The sequence below is a fragment of the Mchenga conophoros genome, linkage group LG7 (assembly GCF_057382185.1).
Source record: "Mchenga conophoros isolate Kocher_MC1m ecotype Shallow Benthic linkage group LG7, M_conophoros_male_GT1.1, whole genome shotgun sequence".
Classification (NCBI taxonomy): Eukaryota; Metazoa; Chordata; class Actinopteri; order Cichliformes; family Cichlidae; genus Mchenga; species Mchenga conophoros.
The window spans coordinates 20088659-20115783 of NC_140532.1; the positions used below are offsets into that span (position 1 = coordinate 20088659).

Here is a 27125-nt window from a genome sequence, read left to right on the forward strand (position 1 = left end):
CAACATCAGCTGTAACTGCTGCTACTTCACTGATGAACAGTTTAAGCACACCATCAACACGGAAAATAAATTATCAATAATCCATTTTAATAGCAGAAGTCTGTATGCCAACTTCAACAATATAAAGGAATATCTAAATGAGTTGACAAATCCATTTGGAATTATTGCCATTTCTGAAACATGGATCAATGCGGAGAAAGGAATGGACTTTGGACTGGAGGGATATGAAGTGAATTTTGTAAATAGAAGGAACAAGAGTGGAGGGGGAGTAGCTGTGTATGTGGATAAAAACCTAAACTACAAGGTGGTAGAAAGTATGACAACTGTAATTGATAATTTACTAGAATGTATAACAATTGAAATTTATAAGGAAAAAGAAAAAAATGTAATAATTAGCTGTATATATAGAACACCTGGCTCTAGTATTCAAGTATTTAATGACTTCATAGAGGAAATATTCTCTAAAACAAATCAAAAAGTTATGTTTATCTGTGGTGATTTTAATATTGACCTGTTGAATCCAAAAAAGCATAAAATGACCGACGAATTCCTAAACACTATGTACAGTTTGAGTTTACATCCTAAAATAACCAGGCCTAGCAGAATTACACCACATTGTGCCACCTTACTTGACAATATTTTCACTAACAATATGGAAAACAACATTGTGAGCGGAATATTAATTAATGACATCAGTGATCACCTACCAGTTTTTGCAGTTTATGACACTAATTATAAGAAAAATCAGCATGAAGAACAACTGAGATACAGACGTGTAAGGACAGAAGAAACTATGACTGCATATATAAGAACGATCTATTAAATCAGGACTGGGACAAGGTGTACAAAGAAGCTGATATCGATATTGCATATGGCATATTTTTAAGAATATTCATGGAGTTGTACGATAAAAACTGTCCAACAATAAAATACAACAGAAAGCACAAATATTCAGATAGACCATGGCTCACTAAGGGTTTACAAAATGCATGTAAAAAGAAAAATACACTCTATAGGGAATACCTAAAACAAAGAACAAAAGAAGCTGAAAATAAATATAAAAAATACAAAAATAAGTTGACCAATATTATACGTGTATGTAGAAAGGAGTATTATAGTAAAATATTGAACAACAATAAACATAATATGAAAGGAATATGGGATGTTTTAAACGGTATCATTAAAAATAATTCTGGACAACAAAGTTATCCACAATACTTTATCGATAATGGCAATATTATGGAAAACACTGCTGATAAGGTCAACAGCTTTAATCATTATTTTGTAAATATTGGACCAAAACTGGCAGAACAAATTCCTGAGTCACTGCCATCAGTAGAATGTAGTGAAAACCTGATTGATAGGAACCCTAACTCAATGTTCCTCACATCAGTGGAGGAAAAAGAAATAATTGACATTGTACACATGTGTAAATATAAAACATCCACTGATTGTAATGATATTGACATGAAAATCGTCAAGAAGGTCATTGAAGGAATTGTAGGACCTCTAATATATATTTGCAACTTATCATTTCAGACGGGAAAAGTGCCAAACAAAATGAAAATAGCTAAAGTTGTGCCGCTGTATAAAACCGGGGATAGACGCCACTTCACAAATTACAGGCCCGTTTCTTTACTACCACAATTCTCCAAAATCCTAGAAAACCTGTTTAATAAACGATTAGACAAATTCTTAGATAAATATAAATTACTCTCTGACAGTCAATATGGATTCAGATCAAAAAGATCAACATCTCTGGCATTAATCGAATCAATTGAGGAGATTACGAATGCTATAGATCAGAAACAGTATGCAGCTGGAGTATTTCTGGATCTCAAGAAAGCATTCGACACAATCAATCATGACATATTAATTAATAAACTGGAACGGTATGGGATTAGGGGGGTTGTACTGCAATGGGTGAAAAATTATTTAAGTGACCGGAAACAATTTGTGAAGCTGGGTGTCCATTCCTCATCATGCTTGGACATTGCTTGTGGTGTTCCACAAGGCTCTGTACTGGGTCCAAAATTATTTATTATTTATATAAATGATATTTGTAAGGCATCTGATATATTAAAATTAGTATTATTTGCAGATGACACAAATATTTTTTGTTCTGGGGGGAATCTAAAGGAGCTGCTGGATACAATTACTTCAGAAATGTGCAAAATTAAAAAATGGTTTAACAGGAACAAACTATCGCTAAATCTAAGTAAAACTAAAATTATCTTATTTGGGAATTCCCTTAGAAATGCACAAGTGCAGATTCATGTAGATGGTGTGGAAATTGAAAGAGTACTTGAACATAAGTTTCTTGGTGTGATTATAGATGATAAATTAAACTGGAAGTCTCATATAAATCATATACATAACAAAATTTCAAGAAGTGTCTCAATCTTGAGTAAAGTAAAACACATTCTGGACCACAAATCACTCCACATTCTCTATTGTTCCCTGATTGCACCGTATTTGAATTACTGTGCAGAGGTTTGGGGCAATACTTACAAATGTTCGCTATCATCAATCTTTATATTACAAAAAAGGGCCATAAGGATAATCCATAAAACTGGTTACAGAGATCATACAAATCCACTATTCTTAAAATCAAAAATTCTAAAATTCACAGATCTGGTTCATTTTCTCACAGCACAAATTATATATAAAGCAATAAATAACCTGCTTCCTGACAATATTCTAAAAATGTTTTCTAAAAGGGAACGGGGATACAATTTGAGGGGGGAATTAAATTTAAAACATCCTCGTATCCGTACAACATTAAAAAGTTTTTGCATCTCTGTGTGTGGAGTGAAGCTGTGGAACAGACTAAGTAAAGATATGAAGCAATGTCCAAGCATGGCGCAGTTTAAAAAGCGGTTTAAGGATATGGTTTTTACAGGGTACAGGGAAAAGGTAGAGATTTGATAGGGTGTTCTTGTCTAATATTTTCATGTGTGTGCGCATGCACGGGTTTGTTGGTATGGGTATATATGTATGTATATATATGTGTATATGTATATGTATATATGTATATATGTGTATATGTGTATGTGTATATATATATGTGTATATGTGTGTGTATGTATATATATATATATATATATATATATATATATATATATATATATAAAATTGTAGGTTGTGTATCCTTCAGGTGTTAATGGGGTTATTGAAAATGTGTATATGTGCGTATGTGTGTATATACGTAGGTATGGATAGATAGAAACATATATGTGTATATATTAAAAAAAAAAAAAATTACACATAATATATAATGTAATTACAAGGAGGTATTTCTGTAGTCTATTGATACTAGATAGTGGAAAAGGGGTGGGATTAAATAAGCTTATGCTTCTTCCTGCTCCTTTTTGAACATGGACGTTATTTGGAGTTGTGGTTGCTCGTTTTCCTTTTGTTTGCTTTGTTCATTTGTCTCTTTTAATTCTATTTTTTTTTATACTTTTTCAACATGTTCAAAATAAAGATTCAATCAATCAATCAAATATGCATAATCAAAATATTACAGTACACACAGGTTATTTAATTTATAAATTATTTCCAATTTTTCAAAAGATTTATTTCAGCAAAACAATAACTGTCATTGTATTGTAGAGCTTATGAAAAACATTGTTAGAGGCACAATTTCTTCGTTTGATTTCCGAACACCAGTAAAATGATTCTGATGCTATTTAAACGTGATAAAAATGAGTCAACTTTGAGCCAATGACACAATGAAAACCGACTTTGATGATAAACTCGGGCATGATAATGCGCTAAGTAGAGAAATGAGTACTGTGAAATCTTATGACCACTATAGTGAGCTGTGAGTTCAAAGTATGGCTGAATAAAAAAACAAATATAACTTAATGAATTGAATCATCTAGATTTTTAAACGTGTCTCTTTGCTTTTGAACGCTGTTGTTTCAAATGTTGAAACAAAATGAGCAACAACGCCCTCTGCCGCCTATAACTGTGCTTTACAACAAAGGCGGAACAACCAAAAAAAAGTCCCTCGTGATGTTTTATGTGACCGTGGAGCAGGTAGCTGTTGTTCTCATAGACTGTTGCAGTAGTGTGATAGGTAGGTTTAAGCTGCGTATTATCTACGAAGTATTTCGTCTCAAAATGTGGTGTAAAATGTGGTGTAAAATGTGGTGTTATCGTCGTCGCTTCTGCGAAAGACAACAGTGGGAAGGGCGTATGCAGAGCTCCAATTGATAGTGTCCCGTGCCGCTAACTCAGCGCAGCAGAGTGGCGCAGCGGAAGCGTGCTGGGCCCATAACCCAGAGGTCGATGGATCGAAACCATCCTCTGCTATGTATGTTTTTTCTTTTCTTTTTTTTTAATTAACTAATCTTACAAGATATGTAACATAATGTTACATTAAATCGTGTAATTACATTCATTTGGAATAAATGTTTATTTTAGTATTAACATCTAATCAAACCACAGTAACTTTATACCTATATACAGTTTATATCTACAACACTATCTTTGTTCTGAAATTCTCACTCTCTTTGTTATGTAATTACTTTCTAAAATGTTTAGAGACAAACAAAATTACTGTCTGCGTTTAATAAAAAGAGCAGAAAACTATATGGTGCCTCATTAATATCAGTTTACAAAGTCAAACCAATTAATGAAAACAGCAATTAAAGTTGCGTTTTTTCACTTTAGTAAAAGGTAAAAATTAAAAAGTAAACGTAAAATCCCACACTTCTGCAGTGTTGTTTTTATTGTATAATTTTTATATTTAAAGCATGTACACATTAAGAATACCATCTGGCATTTATATAAAAGAGAGATGAATACTCTAAATATGTTTCGTTTGCAGTAGTAATTTTTTTAAAATCAGATATTATAATACAGGTAAAAGAAAAATAATAAACTGTTAAAAAACCCCACACGGGGTAGAATGTAATTTATCATTGTTTAAGAAAGTTATGTGTTAATTCCCTTCATGAAAAGTTGAGATAAACATGACATGGGGAAAGAAAATCCCCCAAAGTGAGATTTGCAAGGAACTGTGAACTTTCTATAACTGACAAATGATGTAAGCGTTCAGGAAGCATTCTGGTGTAACTTGCCAGATGCCGTTTTCTGACAGCATGGTGAATGAAATGATAACGTTTGACTTTATGAGGCACAAACAGTTTCTGCCACTTAACATAAAAGGCAACTCCCTGTACAAAACTCAATTTCAAAAAGAATTGTGCACATTTTGACCACACAATCATCACTATAAGATTAAAACATGAGTGCATTATTGTTTTAAAGCTCTCTTAAAATTGACAGACTTAAAAAGACGAAGTTCAACATTTAAGATTAATAAATCAGTTGACGCTGAATTGTTTGAAACACATATTTAAAGGAAATTTAACAGTAGTTTAATGTTTAAAATAGTACACTGAGATGTTGCAGAGGTTGTGTGCAATGTAAATATTTCATTACGTTCACTTCTTAGTGAAAAACTACAAACACTGTGAATCAGACTTTTGCAGAATCACCTTTAGCAGCAATAATTTGAACAAAGCATCCTCTGTATGATTTCATCAGGCTCTCTCATAATTGTAGAGGAATTTTGGTACATTTGATTAGCAGCATATGGCTGCTACTTGTCCTCTCAACTCCCATGGAAGCATTAGGGATGTGCTTAAAAGACTCTAGGGAAGAAGTCAAAATACAAATAAGCATTGCTATGTTGGGTGGACCTCCTTTTTGCTCATTCCACAGAAAAATCGCTGAGATATTAGACAGACCTCCATATAAACAACAGCTGCATACTCTCATATGGGAACTGGGAGTTGGATTAGTGTGTGTGTGTGTGTGTGTGTGTGTGCTAATATTTCTTTCCAGTTTTTCAGCCACAAGTACAGTATTGCGTTCGCAAAAAGCAAACACCAATCAGCTGAAAAGGCTTTTATGTAGAAATGCACAATATGTGATGTTTTTATAGGAAAACACTACATAAGTGTTCAAAGCACCCTTTGGAAAAAATTAAACAATATCTTCAAATGGCATTGTCTGGGACTGCATTATAACCATGTGAATAATACTTTAATACCTACTTTCACTAGTTCATGATTAGAATGCCACACTTACAAAATTTGTTTCTATTGCAGTTCAATGTTTAATTCTTTATACATTTATTATTATATTTATAGAATTATGAAGATGGAGACAGAAAAAGGCTTTTGTCTAACATAAAGACACTGACATATAGCAGAAAGCACAATAGTGATGCAAAAGCATTTATTTGAAACCATGAAGAGTTAGCTTAAATGATTTATTGACAATACATCAGTCAAGCATCAGAATAACTGACTTAAACTTAGGTCTGTGAGATAATAGTTATTCCTATTACAATGCATTCATGAATTCATTGCCATTGGGAGTTTCACTTCAGTTGGTCAACTGAGAATCGTTGGTCTCATTTTTAATACTACAAAGTTTTCTTTCTTCTACAAAATGCAGCCCCGATGCTTTACCCATAATTCATAAACAACTGCAAGCTTAGATTTTTTCTTCCATTGGGGTAAATGAGAACATTTCTCTACATGTAATATAAGAAATAAAAATGCAATAAAAATGTTGAGATAAACATGATAGTGGGGGGAAATTGCCAAAAGCAAGATTCGCAAGGAACCGGGATTTTTCTATAACTGACAAATGATGTAAGCGTTCATGGAACATTCTGGTGTAACTTGCCAGATGCCGTTTTCTGACAGCATGGTGCAGCCTGTATCTTGGATGGATTTGTCTGGCTGACCTTCTCCCCACTTGGTAAATGTCAGACGTTGGTTTTTCATATCCACCTCAAAATTTCCCTCTGCCTTTTTGTTGTTGACACTGATCCAAGCTGCCTTGTAAACATCGCCAAACACTTGAGTCAGTGCGTTGTTCTCCTCCTCGTTCTGGGGCAAAGCCAACTCTATGTGTTGTTGGGAGCAGAATTCGACAGCCCTGGAGAAAGAGCCTCTCTCCTTGTTGGACACAAAGTATTTCTGACCAACTCTCCGGACAAAATGATAGTTAATGGCTAGAGAACAGAAAAATGTAATAAAGCAAACTGTTACTCTTAGGCTTTTTATTTAAAATCAATCTAATGTTGTAGAGACATGGAAAACTGTCACACAGAAATATGATGATGAATATGATGACTTATCAATCATGTCTGAAAATTAGACTTAAAGTTGCATTTTTTAGATGTCCTGTGTATTTGACAAAAACAGTTCTTTGTAACTGAGTTGTGTTTGAATTTGAATTAAAAACACATGATTGTGACACTTACCGAGCTCTAGCTTGGCAAGTCTGTCCTTCAAAGCTCTGAGGTCTGGGCAGCTCGTCTCAGTAGCAGCTGGATCAAACAGATCAAGTTAGTGAACTTTACACAGAGGCCACACTTACAGCTCTGCTGTACCTACAAATGGCCATTTAAAGTTTCTTCGTTTTATGCCTCACTTTTAACCACTGACAGATTTTCTTTTCCAAACTTTTATTTATTTATGACATGGAAGGAATTGTTGTTGTTTTTCTGATTTCTGAAATGATTAGATAATCACTCTGTTAAGCTTACGGGCTCTTTAAACTGTTTCAGGATGTTTTGTTCAGTCATGAGAGAAATATGGAAAAAACAAGTGGTTACCATTTGTAAACTGTTTTTCTAGCTCATCCATCATCGTTGACATGCTGCTAACCAGCATGTAAATTTAGACAGTGATCAAATTACCCCCATGTGAATTATGTTGTGGGCACTTATGATCAACAAATCAGAAGATAACATGAGAAAATACAAAATGCGTGCAGGCATAAATTGTTTTATATACTCCAGCTTTGAGTAAATGTAACCAACCAAAACAACTGAGGCCTTGTGAGAAATTTGTGTGACTACAAATGTTACAGAGAGAACGACAGTCTACAGTCAAGCTTCCCTTTAGACTTTACAGACTATAAATACAGTAGACTTATTTCTAATCCTGCGCCTGCCTAATTGTGTCACCATATGCATAGATTTCAAGGCACATCAGGGGACACATAGCCTTTATCTTTAGAAAACATGCCAGATAACTGAGGTGTACATGATCTAAAGCAATCATTGCAAAAAAAAGGTGTTTAAGTGTAAACTTTACAGCATGTTCCACGAACGCCAGGATATCCAGGTATCCCAGGAAATCCTCGGTCCCCTGCAGAATAGATAAACAGGTAGTGAGCCAGCTAAAGGTGCTTGTGGCTTCAAAATCAAATATATTTGTCTGTCCAAATAAAAAATAAATGACCTAAATTTAGTTCGAAATTACATCCTTTAAAATACTGCTGGAATGAAGTAATAACATCGGTTATTTTGACCTTTAATCCCCGGTGATCCAGGAACACCATCTCGTCCAGGTGGTCCTATCATCCCAGCAAACCCAGGATATCCGGGATCTCCTTTTTCACCTTTTTGACCTGGAGGACCAGGAGGCTGACTGAAGCTGACAGTGGCCATCAAGCAGATGACGGAGAATAAAAGAAGCAGTCTCATCTTCGTAGTTCAGAACTGAAATTTTGGTTAAATATAGTATTAAGTTTTCCATATAAAAGCCATGTAGCCCTAACCCTCAAATGGAAGAATGATAAATTTTCCAATTATAGACATTCTTTATGCAGAAATTGCTAAATTTAATTAATTTTTTCTAGCTAGTGTGTTGTACTTCTTTATCTTTGTTGTTTTAAAGTGTTTTCAAGAGTTAAAACCATTTGGTAGCACAAAATTTAGTACAATACAGAGATAAACAGGAGAGAACTCACCCCACCAACGAGAAGTGATGTGCTGGGCATACTGCTTCTTTGCTGCTTCCACAGAAAAAGAACTGAGATATTTGCTAGAAGTAATGTGGGAGGGATTCAGTCCACAGTAAGCAGCTGGAACATCTCATTAGGGATTGTCCATTAACCTCCCTCCTTTCAAACCAAAAAAAGGCCACTGTGTTGTGATACCTTAAAGACTCTATGAATCTAAACATGAGAATACGGATTTGACGTATGGGTGAATGCAGAAATGATAACGTTTGACTTTATGAGGCACAAACAGTTTCTGCCACTTAACATAAAAGGCAACTCCCTGTACAAAACTCAATTTCAAAAAGAATTGTGCACATTTTGACCACACAATCATCACTATAAGATTAAAACATGAGTGCATTATTGTTTTAAAGCTCTCTTAAAATTGACAGACTTAAAAAGACGAAGTTCAACATTTAAGATTAATAAATCAGTTGACGCTGAATTGTTTGAAACACATATTTAAAGGAAATTTAACAGTAGTTTAATGTTTAAAATAGTACACTGAGATGTTGCAGAGGTTGTGTGCAATGTAAATATTTCATTACGTTCACTTCTTAGTGAAAAACTACAAACACTGTGAATCAGACTTTTGCAGAATCACCTTTAGCAGCAATAATTTGAACAAAGCATCCTCTGTATGATTTCATCAGGCTCTCTCATAATTGTAGAGGAATTTTGGTACATTTGATTAGCAGCATATGGCTGCTACTTGTCCTCTCAACTCCCATGGAAGCATTAGGGATGTGCTTAAAAGACTCTAGGGAAGAAGTCAAAATACAAATAAGCATTGCTATGTTGGGTGGACCTCCTTTTTGCTCATTCCACAGAAAAATCGCTGAGATATTAGACAGACCTCCATATAAACAACAGCTGCATACTCTCATATGGGAACTGGGAGTTGGATTAGTGTGTGTGTGTGTGTGTGTGTGTGCTAATATTTCTTTCCAGTTTTTCAGCCACAAGTACAGTATTGCGTTCGCAAAAAGCAAACACCAATCAGCTGAAAAGGCTTTTATGTAGAAATGCACAATATGTGATGTTTTTATAGGAAAACACTACATAAGTGTTCAAAGCACCCTTTGGAAAAAATTAAACAATATCTTCAAATGGCATTGTCTGGGACTGCATTATAACCATGTGAATAATACTTTAATACCTACTTTCACTAGTTCATGATTAGAATGCCACACTTACAAAATTTGTTTCTATTGCAGTTCAATGTTTAATTCTTTAGACATTTATTATTATATTTATAGAATTATGAAGATGGAGACAGAAAAAGGCTTTTGTCTAACATAAAGACACTGACATATAGCAGAAAGCACAATAGTGATGCAAAAGCATTTATTTGAAACCATGAAGAGTTAGCTTAAATGATTTATTGACAATACATCAGTCAAGCATCAGAATAACTGACTTAAACTTAGGTCTGTGAGATAATAGTTATTCCTATTACAATGCATTCATGAATTCATTGCCATTGGGAGTTTCACTTCAGTTGGTCAACTGAGAATCGTTGGTCTCATTTTTAATACTACAAAGTTTTCTTTCTTCTACAAAATGCAGCCCCGATGCTTTACCCATAATTCATAAACAACTGCAAGCTTAGATTTTTTCTTCCATTGGGGTAAATGAGAACATTTCTCTACATGTAATATAAGAAATAAAAATGCAATAAAAATGTTGAGATAAACATGATAGTGGGGGGAAATTGCCAAAAGCAAGATTCGCAAGGAACCGGGATTTTTCTATAACTGACAAATGATGTAAGCGTTCATGGAACATTCTGGTGTAACTTGCCAGATGCCGTTTTCTGACAGCATGGTGCAGCCTGTATCTTGGATGGATTTGTCTGGCTGACCTTCTCCCCACTTGGTAAATGTCAGACGTTGGTTTTTCATATCCACCTCAAAATTTCCCTCTGCCTTTTTGTTGTTGACACTGATCCAAGCTGCCTTGTAAACATCGCCAAACACTTGAGTCAGTGCGTTGTTCTCCTCCTCGTTCTGGGGCAAAGCCAACTCTATGTGTTGTTGGGAGCAGAATTCGACAGCCCTGGAGAAAGAGCCTCTCTCCTTGTTGGACACAAAGTATTTCTGACCAACTCTCCGGACAAAATGATAGTTAATGGCTAGAGAACAGAAAAATGTCAGGGAACAAACTGTGACTCATAAATCATTATCAACAAAGGTAAATAAGCAATTAGGAAACAATGAAAAAAGCTTCATCTACATGGTGCATTTGTCATAGTTAGATACAAGAAAGGCAAGTAAAATCAAATTTTAAAAACACAGAGCTTGTAGGAACAAGATCACACACCATACCCAAAATCTCTGGAGGCTTCTACAGTGGGGCAAAAAAGTATTTAGTCAGCCACCGATTGTGCAAGTTCCCCCACTTAAAATGATGACAGAGGTCAGTAATTTGCACCAGAGGTACACTTCAACTGTGAGAGACAGAATGTGAAAAAAAAATCCATGAATCCACATGGTAGGATTTGTAAAGAATTTATTTGTAAATCAGGGTGGAAAATAAGTATTTGGTCAATAACAAAAATACAACTCAATACTTTGTAACATAACCTTTGTTGGCAATAACAGAGGTCAAACGTTTACTATAGGTCTTTACCAGGTTTGCACACACAGTAGCTGGTATTTTGGCCCATTCCTCCATGCAGATCTTCTCGAGAGCAGTGATGTTTTGGGGCTGTCGCCGAGCAACACGGACTTTCAACTCCCGCCACAGATTTTTTATGGGGTTGAGGTCTGGAGACTGGCTAGGCCACTCCAGGACTTTCAAATGCTTCTTACGGAGCCACTCCTTTGTTGCCCGGGCGGTGTGTTTTGGATCATTGTCATGTTGGAAGACCCAGGCTCGTTTCATCTTCAAAGTTCTCACTGATGGAAGGAGGTTTTGGCTCAAAATCTCACGATACATGGCCCCATTCATTCTGTCCTTAACACGGATCAGTCGTCCTGTCCCCTTGGCAGAAAAACAGCCCCATAGCATGATGTTTCCACCCCCATGCTTCACAGTAGGTATGGTGTTCTTGGGATGCAACTCAGTATTCTTCTTCCTCCAAACACGCGAGTTGAGTTTATACCAAAAAGTTCTACTTTGGTTTCATCTGACCACATGACATTCTCCCAATCCTCTGCTGTATCATCCATGTGCTCTCTGGCAAACTTCAGACGGGCCTGGACATGCACTGGCTTCAGCAGCGGAACACGTCTGGCACTGCGGGATTTGATTCCCTGCCGTTGTAGTGTGTTACTGATGGTGACCTTTGTTACTTTGGTCCCAGCTCTCTGCAGGTCATTCACCAGGTCCCCCCGTGTGGTTCTGGGATCTTTGCTCACCGTTCTCATGATCATTTTGACCCCACGGGATGAGATCTTGCGTGGAGCCCCAGATCGAGGGAGATTATCAGTGGTCTTGTATGTCTTCCATTTTCTGATGATTGCTCCCACAGTTGATTTTTGCACACCAAGCTGCTTGCCTATTGTAGATTCACTCTTCCCAGTCTGGTGCAGGTCTACAATACTTTTCCTGGTGTCCTTCGAAAGCTCTTTGGTCTTGGCCATGGCTGAGTTTGGAGTCTGACTGTTTGAGGCTGTGGACAGGTGTCTTTTATACAGATGATGAGTTCAAACAGGTGCCATTCATACAGGTAACGAGTGGGGGACAGAAAAGCTTCTTACAGAAGACGTTAAAGGTCTGTGAGAGCCAGAGATTTTCCTTGTTTGAGGTGACCAAATACTTATTTTCCACCCTAATTTACGAATAAATTCTTTACAAATCCTACCATGTGAATTCATGGATTTTTTTTCACATTCTGTCTCTCACAGTTGAAGTGTACCTCTGGTGCAAATTACTGACCTCTGTCATCATTTTAAGTGGGGGAACTTGCACAATCAGTGACTGACTAAATACTTTTTTGCCCCACTGTAAATGAATATGCCAATTCATCAGTCATCTTCAAATGTTTTTAGCTTTGATGTTCTGATCAGCTGTTTTTTATTGCTGCTAACTGTTAATCAACTAACTTTTTTAATGTTGATCAAGTTGTAACATCAGGCAAAAACACTGGATTTATTGTAAATTGCAACAACAAATTATTAACGGATGGTCTTTGAAAGAGTTTTAAATAAACATAATTAATAATGCCTTGATGATGATACTTACCCAGTTCTAACTCAGCAAGTCTGCTTTTTAAGGTTTCAACATCTGGGCAACTGGATTCAACTGTAGCTGAAATTAAATTGTGAGCATACAACAGGAATGAAAGGAGCTGTGTGGTCTATTTTTCTTTTAAATTACAGAGCATCAACTAATTCACTGTGCAATCTGTCATCAAACTGATCTTGTGCTGTCTGACACAGATTGGACTAATATCAGTATGCTACATGGGATCTTCTCATCTTATTGTATCTTATCTTTACCTTCAGTGCACACTGTTTCTCCAGGGTGCCCAGGAAGCCCATATATTCCTACATCCCCTGAAAGCAAAGAAACAGACATAAAGCCTTCTAAAGTCAAAGTACATAAATATGTGTCAAAATCAAACGATGATAAGAAGTTATATTCTTTACAACATTCTTGTGGTGAACTCATAATATTTTAGACTTTTTTCACCAGGATGTCCACGCAGTCCAGGCAGTCCAGGAATTCCAGTTCGCCCACGTAGTCCAGGCACTCCTTGTGTCCCAGAAACTCCTGGATCTCCTTTCTCACCTTTAAGACCAGGAGGACCTGGAAACTGAGTGTAGGTGATGCGGGCCGACAGGCACAAGATGCACAAAAAAAGAAGTGGGCTCATCTTCTCAGTGAAGAACTGAAATGATAATTAAAAATATATGTAATGTACGTTTTTCCCAGATTTACCTTGGTTTAACTGATTCAATGTGTAACAAAAATGAAATCTGATCTTTCAAAACAGAGATTGTATTAAATATTGTGATTGTAGCTCCGAGGGATTTTCTAGGTATATGTTTAGAATGTCAAGCAATACTTCAAACAATATGTAACTCGCATGATAACATTAAATTTAGTAGAATAAAGCAGTAAGCAGGAAAGTACTTACAATATAAATGAAGAGCAGTCTGTTGGGTGTACTGCCTCACTGCTAATGTCCCAACAAAATAACTGAGATATTAGGTAGAACTAATGTAAGATGGATCGTTCTCTCCAAAGTAAACAACAGCTACAAAATCCCATTTGGGATAGAAAAAAATGTCAGAATGTAGAATCCTCCCTCTTGTGCTGAAGCACAACCTACTTTCCAGATTGATATTTTTTCAGCACTCTTTATTTCCCCACCACAAATAAAGCATGGTTTAAGACAAAAAACAGTCTTTCTTCAGGTATTTGTGCACAGACGAACTTCAGTGTGAAACAAAGTATGGTGACACAGAGCATAGTTTTCATGCAATAGAAATACCACACTCACAAAATGTATGTTTCTGAAAAGTATAAATACTTGGCTTGGGTCTGTTTTGAACATTTAAAACTTCAAACATGTTGAACTTAGTGTAGCAAAGACATTGACAGAGACATATGGGGCCAAGTTGATGATAAAGATTACTAAATGAGCTTCAGATTTCCAGTTTTGGAAACAATGCAACAGTCGTCAACTTGTTGCGAACAATTAACTTAACTCGTTGTTAAGACAAATAGGATTGTTGTGTTTTAATTGCTCATTTGTTTCATAATTTCTTTATCAGTGCATGAAAAATGTCTACGATAATATGTTTCTAAAGTGAATTGCATCTCCAAGGTGGTCCCTGAGAATTGTTGCACAGACAGCAAATCCAAATCCATGTATAGTAATTATGCACAGGGAGACATTATGAATCCAGATAAACAGTAAAATCTTTACTTGTGTCAAAATTTGTGACAGGCACAAGAGGCAGAAAAAAGCAGCTCTTAATGCATCCATTTAACTGTTAGTAATAATTATTGCTTTATTGAAGTTTTGAAAATATCTTTGGTTAAGTAACTGTTTTTGAGACCCCGTTAGAGTCAAAATTTTGTTGCTTCTGGAGTCCAAAAGTCTTCTACTTATAGCCTTTTTTTGTGTGTCCAGACTATTCTTTGACATTCTTTAAAATTACACTTTTGTCTCATTGCATGTTTGCAACACCTTTTAAATTACTGCTAACTTATGGTCACAGCTGGCTATTCTCTTGGGAAGCAGGGTTGCTTCCGATTCCATTGGAATCTTTTAATAATGACTTGAGTACGGAATTATATATTGGTTAAAAGTGGCATATGAGAGAAAACATCATCACTAAAATTTAATTTCACTGGCACAGGCATTCATTCCCACTTGCACAATTAAATTCTTTGAAAGTGTCCAACAGCGCTCCAGCTGATTCATGCTGTCACAGTTAGTTCTGATCTCAAAGCTGAATTCTGCTCGCTAAAATCAATCTGATCTGACTACTTGCTAAACAGACCTGTTGAGTCAGGATAAAAATGGCAAAAGGGTGATTTACACAAGCACTCCTATGTGTGTCCGTGCTCTCTGCGGTAGAGTATCACTTCCTAGGGATGGGCAAATTAAGCTTTCTGAAGCATTGAAGTACTGCAAAACGGTTCATTACTCAAAGCTTTTCAACACAGTTATCTTTGGTGACATCTGGTGGCCAAAAGAGCAGCTTGAATCTACAATTTATAATGAACAGCTTTATTATGATTGACCACTTTACAGCTGAACTGACAGCTTCTGTTTGATCATGTGATAGTTCTGTCTGATAACGGGATGATATGGTGCTTCGGACATGAATTTTATTTTTTTTTTATGTTATGTCTATTTTAATAATAAATGTGTATTTAAATCCTCTGTTTACCTCCGTCCGTTCTTGTGATCGCCCTCATTCCCCACCATGTGTTCCACACACTTGCTTAGGTCACACATTTCTCAGTTTGGTTTTTGTATTGTTTAGTTTAGTTCAGCTGCCTTTTTTGACTTCCTTTTCACCCAAATGAGTCTCCATTTGGGTCTATCCCTGCCTGCTTCACACGGCTATTCACAAGAGTATTTGGTTCCAAATATGTTAGGGTTTAGAATTTCAACTTCAGACATTGTACCTCACAGAATCTTTGACATTATTATGTGACTAAATGTCAATCTGTGAACAACTATTAACATCATCTCCAAGATCCAACTTTAGGAGACATTTTTTCTATCAGTGTGACAAATTACAACAGGACAAATGGGTGATTATTGATTAGTGTGCTGAAAAGTCTGACTGACTGACAGTCTGACAACTTAATTTCCAGTTAGAAAAATGGAGGCTATAGATTTTATTCTGAGTGGATTATAAATCTCCATTGTAATCACTGTCTCCATCTTTATATATTGATGACTGAATGATTAAGTGTTTGTGTTAAAAACAAAAAATAATGAACTAATGGGATGTCAGTATTTGTAAAACTATAAACATCTACTAATTAGTTTTCTGCAGCTTGTGTTTTAAAGAGCAAGGTGCAGATATGATGCAGAAGTGTTTTCCACTTTATGAAAGAGGAAATTAATTGGTGTCTCACAGTTAGCTTCCCTGCAATAACAATAATAATAATATCTCTGCTATAACTGACAAATGCACTCAAGGAGGCATTTCAGTGTAACTTGCCAGGTGCTATTTTCTGACAGCATGGTGCAGCCTGTATCTCCCCATTTGGCAAAGGTCAGAGGTTGGTTTTTCATGTTAACCTCAAAATTCCCTTCTGTAATGTTATTTCTGACATTGATTTAAGCTGCTGTGCAAACATCCCCCACACCCTTTGGTCAATGCGCTGTTCTCCTGCTCACTCTGGGACACAGCCAGCTCAAGTGTTGATGCATGCAGAGTTCTTATTTCTGGACTACAAGGCGAAGGAAACTCTATCCTTGCAAGAGTATTTCTGACCAACTCTTTGGACAAACTTGTAGCTTGTAGCTGAAGAAAAAAGAAATCAAACAATGAACCAAATTTAAGAACAATTTATTAAGCAAATTTATCATTTCTGTGCATTTGTCATTTTTTAGACTCACACACACGAACAGACACTTTTTTGTTTCTCAAGTTGATCCAGGCCTTTTTGTAAATATATCCAAAAACTTGATTTAGTATGGTGTTCTCTTCCTCATTCTTGTGCAAAGTCAGCTCTGTGACGTGTTTGTAAAAACTGCTTTATTTAATCTTTTTCATCCCTAACAGTGGACAAAACATATTGTGCGGAAGAAAAGTCACATGGCGCCTGAAATTACCCTTTTATGTGACCAAGCTACTTCATAGCTTAAATAGTGGTCTTGGTGACTTGCTCCCATATACCAAAAAACAAACTGTATATGTTCCTCTGAGTTCTGTGTAAAGTTTCTTGAGTCAAAAGTGAAAATAATATGGACCATTTCAAAGTGGTGGCATAAACATAGTAAAGTCGAAGGAAAAAAACAGCATGACACAAAAATATATACAGGGAGTGCAGAATTATTAGGCAAATGAGTATTTTGTCCACATCATCCTCTTCATGCATGTTGTCTTACTCCAAGCTGTATAGGCTCGAAAGCCTACTACCAATTAATCATATTAGGTGATGTGCATCTCTGTAATGAGAAGGGGTGTGGTCTAATGACATCAACACCCTATATCAGGTGTGCATAATTATTAAGCAACTTCTTTTCCTTTGGCAAAATGGGTCAAAAGAAGGACTTGACAGGCTCAGAAAGGTCAAAAATAGTGAGATATCTTGCAGAGGGATGCAGCAGTCTCAAAACTGCAAAGCTTCTGAAGCGTGATCATCGAACAATCAAGCGTTTCATTCAAAATAGTCAACAGGGTCGCAAGAAGCGTGTGGAAAAACCAAGGCGCAAAATAACTGCCCATGAACTGAGAAAAGTCAAGCGTGCAGCTGCCAAGATGCCACTTGCCACCAGTTTGGCCATATTTCAGAGCTGCAACATCACTGGAGTGCCCAAAAGCACAAGGTGTGCAATACTCAGAGACATGGCCAAGGTAAGAAAGGCTGAAAGACGACCACCACTGAACAAGACACACAAGCTGAAATGTCAAGACTGGGCCAAGAAATATCTCAAGACTGATTTTTCTAAGGTTTTATGGACTGATGAAATGAGAGTGAGTCTTGATGGGCCAGATGGATGGGCCCGTGGCTGGATTGGTAAAGGGCAGAGAGCTCCAGTCCGACTCAGACGCCAGCAAGGTGGAGGTGGAGTACTGGTTTGGGCTGGTATTATCAAAGATGAGCTTGTGGGGCTTTTTCGGGTTGAGGATGGAGTCAAGCTCAACTCCCAGTCCAACTGCCAGTTTCTGGAAGACACCTTCTTCAAGCAGTAGTACAGGAAGAAGTCTGCATCCTTCAAGAAAAACATGATTTTCATGCAGGACAATGCTCCATCACACGGGTCCAAGTACTCCACAGCGTGGCTGGCAAGAAAGGGTATAAAAGAAGAAAAACTAATGACATGGCCACCTTGTTCACCTGAAAAAAGTCAGAATTCTGAGATTAAAGTCAGAATTCTGAGATTAAAGTCAGAATTCTGACTTTAATCTCAGAAAAAAAAAAAGTCAGAATTCTGAGATTAAAGTCAGAATTCTGAGAAAAAAGTCAGAATTCTGACTTTAATCTCAGAATTCTGACTTTTTTCTCAGAATTCTGACTTTAATCTCAGAATTCTGACTTTTTTCTCAGAATTCTGACTTTAATCTCAGAATTCTGAGATTAAAGTCAGAATTGTTTGTTTTTTTTTCCAGTGGCCCTAATCCTCTTCCGTAATTAACAGATGATTTAGATGAACTGATGTAAATTAAACATAAAAGGTATCATGTCTGAATAAGGAACATAAGGATCATTTTGATCTTTTTTCATTGCTTTCTCACTTTTGGCATTACATAATCTTTAGTTGCCATCACACACAAGAAGGCTGAAACAGAGTTAGATTAAGCATGCAAAGCTGAAAATACACATATACACATAAATGTGGGATTTGTGTTTGTTTGTTTTGGGAGTTTTTTGCAGTTCTTCTCATGAGACATTTCTATAACTGACAAATGATGTGGACATTGAGAGAACATTCATGTGTCACTTGCCAGGAACCGTTTTCTGACAGCATTGTGCAGCCTGTATCCTCAATGGATTTGTCTGGCTGCCCTTCTCCCCAATTTTTAAAGGTCAAAGGTTGATTTTTCATGTCAGTTTTAAACTCCCCCTCAGCTTTTTTATTGTTCACATTGATCCAGGCTTTGGCTCTGAATTTGCCATGAACTTGAGTCAGTGCGTTGTTCTCCTCCGCGTTCTGTGGCAACGCCAGCTCTAAACCACGTTGGCTGCAAAACACTACAGCCTCTGAGAAACTGCCTCTGTGCTTGTTGGAGACAAAGTATTTTTGATCAACTATTTGGACAAAATCATAGTTTACAGCTGAAAAAAAGCACAGAAAAGTAAAATTAGAAAAAAGACATTTACTTGTAGGCAATCTTAAGGATATGTTTTCTGGCAAAATAATTGTTGCCTTTTCTAAAGCTTATCTAAAGATTCTTATTCAGTTAAATTTTATTTTACTAATATACCATGAATTGTCTCAAAAAAGAAACTTGGATTTTGAAGTAAAACCTCTAAATATGAGAATTTTATTAATGTTAATCAATAATATGTTCTTTACAGCTACTGCATTGGCATTGGAAAATTATTTTGTTACTGTTTATCAATATAGTTTTTACAGTGTTGACTTCAGGTTATTATTGTTGCAAACTGGTGGTATTTTAATAAAATAAAATTAAAAACTGACTATGTAGTCTTTTCTTTATCAATTTAAAGAATGCTGTTTATTATACTATTATTGATTACAATAGTGATGTGACCTCTTAGCTTCATTCAGTGACAGCAAATCTTTGCGTTAATCTGAACAAAATAATACAAATAGGCATCAATTTGAGTCCTGACTACAGCTGCTGGTCATCTGCAAGCTACTTTGCAACCCACTACCACACCAGTCCCTTCTGTGGCTGACAACAACATCTTGACTATTGTTACTTATGTCTGGTTTGCTTTAAATTGTAGGTGGGGGTGGTCTTAATACAGTTTTCTCCATTGAAGAGTCCTGTGTATGTAATAGTGATGCCAAACTCCCCAGAACAGAGATATACCATCAAATTTAAAATACAGCAGAAAGAAATAACAGCTGTCTGTTATGCTATAAAATAGCAGTTATGTATTTGAAACAAATGAATATGGATAGGATACTTACCAAGTTTAAACTTGGCAATTCTCTTCATTAGCTTTTCAGTGTCGCTTTGAAAAGAGCCAATAGGATCTGGACAAAACACATTAGAGTTAACAAAGTGTGTATTTATTCATTTGCATATTTAGTTATCTGTCTTTTTCCACGTCTCTCAAAACTGTAAAATAATTATGAAAACATAAGGGACATCTCACAATACAATGCATCTGGTGCTAAACCTGGTTCAGTATATACTAAAAGTTTTGTCTGCATAAAGGTTTTGTCATGGAGTCCCGGGACTCAGTGATTTTGGGTTTGGTGTATTATTATTATTATTATTATTATTATTATTATTATTATTATTATTATCATTTGTGATCTTCTAGCTTTGGGATTATTTGTGTTCTGGTGCTGGGATTCTGGGTTGGTGCTCCCTCTGTTGGTCCCTGGTGTTAGTCTTTCCTCTGTCTCGTCAGGTTAATCAGGTCCAGCTGTGTCTCCCACCTGTGTATGTGTGATTTCCCAGTGTCCCTCTGTGTGTTTTTATGTTGTGTAAACTCATGTACTCATGACTGGTCCGTCTGTGTTCGTCTCCTGGAAAACTGTCTGTGAATCCACTGTGTCCTCTCCCTGCTGTCCCCCTTCGTGTTCAGGATTGCTGTTAAATTACGTTTCTCCCAGTTTATGGTAAATGGCCTGCATTTGTATAGCGCTTTTCTAGTCCCTAAGGACCCCAAAGCGCTTCACACTACATTCAGTCATTCATCCATTCACACACACATTCACACACTGGCACTTCACACTTAGATTACCCTTAGTTCTGTTTTTGTAATGCCGTCTTTGTGTTTGCCTTTTGCAATAAACCTCCCTCACAACTCAGTAAGTGCCTGCATTTTGAGTCCTCTTTGTGGGATGTGTGGGAGCTGCAGCCCTGACAGGTTTACCAGACATACTTTGTATTAGATGGGACCTTGACTTCCCTAATAAGCTAAACCATAGTGAATTGTGATTCAACTCCCAAAACCATTATCCTTTCAGAAACCTAACCAATTAAGTTTAGAGACCAAACCTAGAGAAAAACTGAGAAAGTAAAATTAAAACTAAAACAAAAGAAAGATCAAATATAAGGAGAAAAAATGGTCTCAAAATGGAGTCAAGACAAACACCACCAACCTTCTTTGTTTTTAAGATTTTTGGTTTTCACTAGAAACTTAAAAGAGCATATTTTATGGGAATGTAGTTTTCGTGTGTTGTATATTTATGGTTAAACTGCTATTAGTTGTTCCCTTATTCACAAGTTGTCAACACAGTAGGTAGCCCTGCATGTTTTTGCCTTAGATGCCCTCCCTGACACAACCCCAAAGGGTTTTAAGTTTCACAGGATTGAATTCAGATATGACTTGTTAGGTAAATGTATAAACCACAACACCATAGAGCCACTATTAAAGTGTGTGTCTGTGAAGTTCCCTCTGGGATCAATAAAGTTATTCTTATGTTCTAACCTCGTCCACACATTATAATAGTTCCAGGTAGGCCAGGCAGTCCAGGTTTTCCCCTTGCTCCATTAGGTCCTGGAAATCCACGTGGTCCTAGAGGCCCTCTAGCCCCTAAAGTGAAGATATAAACACATCAAATAAGATGTGAAGTTCATACCAATGTTTCCAGTTTCTGGTTTTCCAGAGAAAAAAACTTTACCCTGTTGTTGTTTATAAATGTCGTCCATATAAGGTGGGGAAAATGATCATGTACACAACACAACAATGTGAAAAAATCCATGTTGGAGTCAAATTGTTAAATGTTGCCAATATTGTACTTAAATTTGTAAGTCTTGATTCAAACTATGTGATCAAACGTTACAAGGATTTTTTTCCCCCTTAATAATAAACCCCTTTATTAAGAAACTGCATTTTGTATTTACTTGTTTTATCTTTGTCTAATATTCAAATTTGTTTGATGATCAGGAACATTTAAGTGTGACAAACATACAAAAAAAATATGAAATCAGGAACGCGGCAAACACTTTTTCAAACCAGTGTAGCTCTTACGCTAAGGAAGTTATGAGGGCTTACTTTTTCCCAAATATATTGTAGATATATTGATCCAGAACGTGGGCCAAATTCAAATCCGAACACATCACCACTTACTGTCACGGTCCTGGCTCGGTGACCCAGTGTTTTGTGTTGTTTATTATTAGAAGTCTGTTTTTTGTAATGTTTTTGAGGCTTCCCATGTTATTATATTTAGCTTCACCCAGTTTAGGTTTTTATAGCATTTTTAGTTCTTCCCTTCATTAGTTGTTTTGCAGTCTTTTGTAGAGCCTCTAATAAAGGCTGGCTTTCAGTTTAAAAGTTCTCTTGCATCTGTGTCTGCGTTTGAGTCCACATTATCTTATCTCCAGTTCGAACACACCTGGGGCACACATGACAACAGAATCTAACTGAAAGAAACCTACATACATAACATACACAACACAAGTGACTATAGCAATAAACTAGGAAACTAACACTGACATGGAGACTGAGACACACAAACTTGACGTAGACAAGGGAAAATTACATGGAGACATGACTGACAGGGTAAACAAGGCAAACTACAGAGACAGGGCACAGAGGGACCAAAGAGACACGGGGACTCAACTGTGGAGAAAGAAGGTGAATAAACATGGAAGCAAGACCGACAACATACACGGGACACTAGGGAAGACACACAGATGCTAGACTAAGAAAACCTGGGCTCAAAAGCGAACAAAGAACTAAGAACTAAACGCATAAATAATTAAAATAGGAAGCACTGGGAAATACTAGACACAAAAGACTAAACAATGTAGAACTATAAAGAAATCACATAAACCTCAAAACAACATTCAACAGTCCAAAATCAAAAAAGCACTGGGTCAAATACCCAGAACCATGTGAGGCACAAATATGTTAGACCATGAAGTAATTTCCAGGAAATTCTGTTTGTTTTTTAATTGAAGTATTTGTTGAACTACTGCTTACCGCAACTTACTGCATTTGGAATTTAAAAAAAAAACAAAAAAAAAACCAGATCATTGCTTGAAAATGTATTGTGCAGTTTATTTAGGTTTTTTGGTGGAAAAGAATCATACTGATAATGTAAAATTTTTAAAAACCTATAAAAAGTCCTGTACAATACACTTGGCATTATGGGGTTAAAAATAACCCTCCCTGAGAGTGTATTTGGGGGGATGTTTATCACACTCACCAGGTTCTCCTTTCAAGCCTTTCTGTCCTTGTTTTCCAGGTTCTCCATATGCCCCGGGTTCTCCAGGTGACCCAGGTGGGCCTTTAGGACCAGGAGGACCAAAAAGCTGACTGTAGCCCACAGGAACCATGAGGCAGAAGGTTATGACAAAAACAAATGGCTTCATCTTCTTTATGCAACTCTGAAATGTGACATATTGGAAATTATTTTCTAATGAAAATCTTCTTCAATTTTTATGATAATTTAAATAAATGAAATCAAAGAAAAATAACAGTTTGTTTGGTTGCAGGTTGTCAGCTGAATAGAAAAAACTGTACTTTTTAGAGACAAATACTCACAGTTTAAATGACGAATGATATGGATGTGATCCTTCTTTGCAGCTTCCAAACAGAAGTGGCAAAGAAAAAAGTCAAAGTCAGATATATAAGACATCCAGCCCAGCTATAATGAGAGACAGGTGAAAAAAAACAGAGTCTGCCTCTGGTGTCATAATCGAGAGTTCACTTACAACCGATGCCTTTTAAAAGCTTTTCCTTCCACTCACAAAAGGCAAACCACTGTGATCAGTCAAACATGAATAATCAAAAGGCCTGCATTCCTAGATCTGAAATATAGCAGGGTTTAGATTAAAGATAAATAGAATCTGATCAGTAATGTTGGTTCGGTATTGGTGAAAGATTTTCTTATTTACAGTTTATGTTAGTGTTCTGATCATAATTCCAATTGACATTTAGTAAATATGATCAAGCAGTAATTTCACAGTTATTAGAAAGGATAGCCAGATGCAGATGATGTAATTTTTTTTAACTGAATTTTTATAAATGTAAATTGCAAAGTTATTCAGTTATGTTAGTGTCAAATTGTATTAAAATGAAAATAAAATAGAAACTCACCATTATACGTAAGTAGTTATCGTCTAGTTGTGCTGCTTCATGTACAGCTTTAAAACAATTTCAGAACCCAAAGTCAAAAATATCTGACACTCTTTGGAGAGGAAATAAAAACCAGGTGAGTATTTTGTGTGTATTCTGTGTTGGACACAGAAAAGAGGGGGAGCATGAGGCCCAAAGCCTGCCTCTTTTTAGCTAAAACACTCTGAGAAAGACAAATATGTGTATCATAAAACAAATTGTAGTTCAAACTTTACTATTTTATTATATTAAACCACAAAGAACACAGACTTATCTTTGATGAAACATGTATTTTACATAACTGTATAGGTTCAGGTCATGGTAATCTGAGGAGCTTGGAAAGAAAAACCATACGACTGTTTTAAATTTCTTGAAGACATTTTGTCTCTCATCCAAGAAGCTTCATTAAGTCTGAGACCAAATGGTGGAGACTCCCAGGATTTTAAGCGCTAGTGGGAGTTTTCCTTCAAGAAGGTTGTTGAGCCATTATTGATCATGTTCCTCATCACATGTGCCAAGGTTTGAAAAAGAGTGTGGGTCATTATTACCAGAGTTTTCAGTTGAAACCACTGTGAAACCTTGCCTCACCCTATCATGTGACTTACTGAGATCAACTGACACAAGATGTGAGTGGGCATTAAGGCACCTGAGAAGGGATCTCAAAACTGGATTATAGATGATAGACAGTTGGTGTCTGTGACACAAAGGACCCGGAAGTACACACTGTTAACAGGCTGGTTACATTTTATTTGCAACTTTTTAAATAATTCTGATCAGCTTTCAGCTGACATGTTCATGGTGCAGCCTTTTTCTCTCCTGTCGCAGCTGGTAACTGAAATAGCACGACTGATCACACCAACCAGTCCCAGCTGGTCTGCCACCCTTCTGGCACTGCTCACCGGACACACTGCCCTACCAGTCCTTTGCAGCAGAGCTGCAGACCACACCCCTGCCACATACCTCCAGCACCCAACTAAGGCCAGAGAGCCATCCGGGCGACCCTACCACCCACGAGAGGGAGAGGAAATCAGCCATGACCACCTTGAAATGAAAAGACTGGAGAGCGAGATACCACTGGGTGATTAAGTAGATCCCAGTGGGGATTCAAGATGGTGTCTGTGTGTGTGGCTTGCCATCAGCTGTTACCTGTTTTGATTCTACTAACCCTGCTTATATCTGTTTTTCTCAACAATGTCTTTACTCTTTTGGTGTATGATTTCCAATCGCTATTAACCATCCGAGCCACTGTTGATGGGCAGTATCATATGGCCCCAGGAGGTGAGGATTACCGAGTCCCACCTGTGGTAGAAACCGTACCACTGTTTCTCTGCCGTTATCCACCTAGCCTTCCCCTCAGGAAGAAATCCTACAGAAGGCGAGGGAAACGGGGTGGAATACTGGTAAAACTCAGAAACTGCGTCGCTACTTACACGGCAGCCTCGGACATCAAGTTGTTCATCTCCTGGAATCGGCACCCGTTCCCGATTCCAGGGAGCATTCCAGAGAAGATATCCAGCATTCCAGGGAAAATATCCAGCTTCCACGGTATCCTTCCCCACGTCTTCGCAGGGGTGAAGTGGATTACCAGAATCTTCACCCTCTGGATCGATCATTCGAGCCCACGGTGAATACTACATTAGCTAAACTGGCCCTGGTTAACGCCAGGTCGTTGGCTAAAAAGTCATCCTGAATGACTTTTTCACCGCTCGCAATTTGGACTTTCTCCTGGTGACTGAAACGTGGCTCACCTTGGGTGACTTTAGCTCGTTTTCTGAACTTTCTGCTACTACCTCAATTCACCCCGAACCACGGGCCGGGGCGGCATATTAGCCACTGTTTATAAAAACTGTTTCAACTGTTGTCAGTTACCAGCAGACGCCTACAGCAGCTTTAAACTGCAGTTATTTGAAATTTGTTTGTCTACTCTTGTGCCATGGGCGCTAGTGTATCGACCTCCGAAATATAATAAGGACTTCATACAAGACTATTCTGAATTCTTGACAAGAATTTTTCCAAGTTATGACAGTATTTTAATTGTGGGGGATTTTAACATTCACGTTTGCTGCCCAAACACTCCACTGGCCAATGACTTTTTTAATCAGATAGATTCTTTTAATCTTGTTCAGTCAGTTAACGGCCCAACATGTGAACGTGGTCATACTTTGGATTTGGTCCTATCTTGTGGCCTGTCACGTCTTGACATTGAAATCTGTCACATAATTTTTTCTGACCACATACCTGTAGTATTTGAGTTTCCTCTCTTAGGTCAGCCCATCAAATCAGATGTGCCTAAATACAGATCTCATATGATTAACTCAAATACTTCAGATCGCTTGGCTTGTTTGTATAAAAATTTAAATCTTGCATTACTTTTTTTTTTTTTTTTTTTTTTTTTTTGCCTGTCCCATTTGGCTCTTTTTCCATCAGAATTATTGTCTAAAGGCAAAGAAAGATGCCCAACGGATTTACTTTACCAAATTGACCATCCCAGCCTTGCCATAATGGTCTATTTGATTCACCTTTTATTGTTTATTTTATTTTCACTTGCTGAATACGGGACAGACTTGACTGGGGGAAAGAAGGGGAGAAAGAAAGAGGGAAAGAGAAACAGCTGAGAAGAGGGACGGGGGAGAAGAGCAAAAAACAAAAACCAACAGAACGGGCAGAAAAAAGAAAAAGAAAATGCATATATCGATCACCTGGATCACCTGTTGAGAAAGAAAAAGGAAAACAAGCAGAAGAGAACAAGAGTAATAGAATAAACAACATCACAATGATATATGGGAATATAACAGTAAATACTAAATATTAAACATTATTGTGCAGCACATAAGATCAACAGAACACAGTGTGCTTTGAGGTAGGAGCCATAAAGGGTGTAGTTTGTGTGTGTGAGCACCCGTGTGTACACCTGTGAGCATGGACGCGCTTGTTTTTTTAAA

The 27125-nt window shown here is 37.0% G+C and overlaps 3 protein-coding genes across 4 annotated transcripts; all 3 read right to left on the reverse strand.

The window, feature by feature from the left end:
• Window positions 1–6238: 6238 nt before the first annotated feature.
• On the reverse strand, window positions 6239–8909 carry LOC146570036 (mannose-binding protein C-like). The gene is made up of 5 exons (XM_085282807.1): window positions 8791–8909; window positions 8350–8539; window positions 8133–8186; window positions 7295–7360; window positions 6239–7042 (listed from the first exon to the last, which is right to left on the reverse strand). Exons 2-5 carry the CDS (start codon window positions 8522–8524, stop codon window positions 6660–6662), a joined length of 678 nt encoding a protein of 225 aa, XP_085138933.1. The 5' UTR covers window positions 8525–8539; window positions 8791–8909; the 3' UTR covers window positions 6239–6659.
• Window positions 8910–10153: 1244 nt separating this feature from the next.
• LOC146570037 (mannose-binding protein C-like) lies at window positions 10154–14045 on the reverse strand. Its single transcript, XM_085282808.1, has 5 exons — window positions 13910–14045; window positions 13462–13660; window positions 13269–13325; window positions 13012–13077; window positions 10154–10957 (listed from the first exon to the last, which is right to left on the reverse strand). The coding sequence occupies exons 2-5, from the start codon at window positions 13643–13645 to the stop codon at window positions 10575–10577; spliced, it is 690 nt and encodes a 229-aa protein (XP_085138934.1). The 5' UTR covers window positions 13646–13660; window positions 13910–14045; the 3' UTR covers window positions 10154–10574.
• A 4529-nt stretch (window positions 14046–18574) lies between these two features.
• Window positions 18575–26881, reverse strand: LOC146570038 (mannose-binding protein C-like). Of its 2 annotated transcripts, XM_085282811.1 has the most exons (6): window positions 23781–26881; window positions 23611–23652; window positions 23273–23453; window positions 21550–21654; window positions 20075–20140; window positions 18575–19248 (listed from the first exon to the last, which is right to left on the reverse strand). In XM_085282811.1, exons 3-6 carry the CDS (start codon window positions 23436–23438, stop codon window positions 18866–18868), a joined length of 720 nt encoding a protein of 239 aa, XP_085138937.1. In that variant the 5' UTR covers window positions 23439–23453; window positions 23611–23652; window positions 23781–26881; the 3' UTR covers window positions 18575–18865. The 2 variants fall into 2 exon arrangements, with proteins under 2 accessions (XP_085138937.1, XP_085138935.1); XM_085282809.1 differs by having other exon boundaries at window positions 23611–26881.
• Window positions 26882–27125: the final 244 nt, after the last annotated feature.

Excerpts from the sequence above, each read along its gene's own strand:
- LOC146570037 (XM_085282808.1), bottom strand. The coding sequence starts at position 13,645 with ATGAGCCCACTTCTTTTTTTGTGCATCTTGTGCCTGTCGGCCCGCATC. Across the intron at positions 13,326-13,461 it reads TGGACTGCGTGGACATCCTG|GGGATGTAGGAATATATGGG; the intron begins GTGAAAAAAGTC and ends CTTTGCTTTCAG. Across the intron at positions 10,958-13,011 it reads ACTTGCTGAGTTAGAACTGG|CCATTAACTATCATTTTGTC; the intron begins GTAAGTATCATC and ends TCTGTTCTCTAG.
- LOC146570038 (XM_085282811.1), bottom strand. The coding sequence starts at position 23,438 with ATGAAGCCATTTGTTTTTGTCATAACCTTCTGCCTCATGGTTCCTGTG. Across the intron at positions 20,141-21,549 it reads TATTATAATGTGTGGACGAG|ATCCTATTGGCTCTTTTCAA; the intron begins GTTAGAACATAA and ends TGTTTTGTCCAG. Across the intron at positions 19,249-20,074 it reads AATTGCCAAGTTTAAACTTG|CTGTAAACTATGATTTTGTC; the intron begins GTAAGTATCCTA and ends GCTTTTTTTCAG.
- LOC146570036 (XM_085282807.1), bottom strand. The coding sequence starts at position 8,524 with ATGAGACTGCTTCTTTTATTCTCCGTCATCTGCTTGATGGCCACTGTC. Across the intron at positions 7,361-8,132 it reads TGGCGTTCGTGGAACATGCT|CTGCTACTGAGACGAGCTGC; the intron begins GTAAAGTTTACA and ends TGTTTGATCCAG. Across the intron at positions 7,043-7,294 it reads ACTTGCCAAGCTAGAGCTCG|CCATTAACTATCATTTTGTC; the intron begins GTAAGTGTCACA and ends TCTGTTCTCTAG.